The sequence below is a fragment of the Monopterus albus genome, unplaced genomic scaffold, assembly GCF_001952655.1.
Source record: "Monopterus albus unplaced genomic scaffold, M_albus_1.0 scaffold3001.1, whole genome shotgun sequence".
Classification (NCBI taxonomy): Eukaryota; Metazoa; Chordata; class Actinopteri; order Synbranchiformes; family Synbranchidae; genus Monopterus; species Monopterus albus.
In genome coordinates this window covers 1-735 of record NW_018130872.1, presented here as the reverse complement: position 1 = coordinate 735, position 735 = coordinate 1, and the positions used below count along the sequence as shown (strand labels likewise).

The following is a 735-nucleotide window of genomic DNA, read 5'->3' as shown; positions in this document are numbered from 1 at the left end:
GTGATCTTAGAGTTTAGCATCTGAATGTAATTTTAGAGTTTGAGAGGTGGGTAAATGGCATTTACATTTAGCCAAAGTGCTGTGCATGTATACAGATGATCTTTAGCACAGGCAGTGTGGATGGGAACACCCGTCACAGTGGATTGTCAGGGATCTGAAAGCAGAATAGATGTTTGCTGTCGGTTTTAGGGACATGCTGTAGATGTCATGTCAGTTCTTTTTAGACTCTTTCCAAAGATCAGTGTTCTGCAGAAACCATCCTTGACCCTTGTGCAGCTCTCTGGACGTTCCCTTCCCATCGTCTCGTGAGGCCAACATCGCTCTGCGCTCTCTATCACCAGACCGAGAGCCGAGAAAAGGCGGCATCAGCAAAGAGCTCACAGTGTCTGGCAGCACGTTGTCTGTGTAAGAGAACCTTTACCTGCTTCCCACTGCTTCAGCCATTTAAAAAAGATTTTTAGTGTTTAGTTTATCTGTGTAAACTTCTGTTTAACTGCTTTCTCCCTGTTCCAGGAGGTGGAGCGCAGATGAAGCTCGAATCCTTCGAGTGTCTGTGGACTCCTTTCTGGATCACCTGTTGCTCGTTCTGGAGACCATGGAGATGTTTGGCTCCCCAGTTTCCCAATGAAGCCTCACAAATGACTGTGACTCTGATTCTGTGATCCTCTTGTCCTCTACTGGAGTTTTAGGTGCAACATCAGGAAGAGAAACCTGGTTGTTACTGTAAGGATTGAA

At 46.0% G+C, this 735-nt stretch overlaps 1 protein-coding gene across 1 annotated transcript; it reads left to right on the top strand.

Moving 5' to 3' along the window:
* Positions 1-265: 265 nt before the first annotated feature.
* Positions 266-729, top strand: lage3 (L antigen family member 3; the record flags this gene model as incomplete). The annotated part of the gene is made up of 2 exons (XM_020589496.1): positions 266-405; positions 514-729. Coding segments are annotated over 2 exons (255 nt in total), but the record flags the coding sequence as incomplete, so codon positions are not given.
* Positions 730-735: the final 6 nt, after the last annotated feature.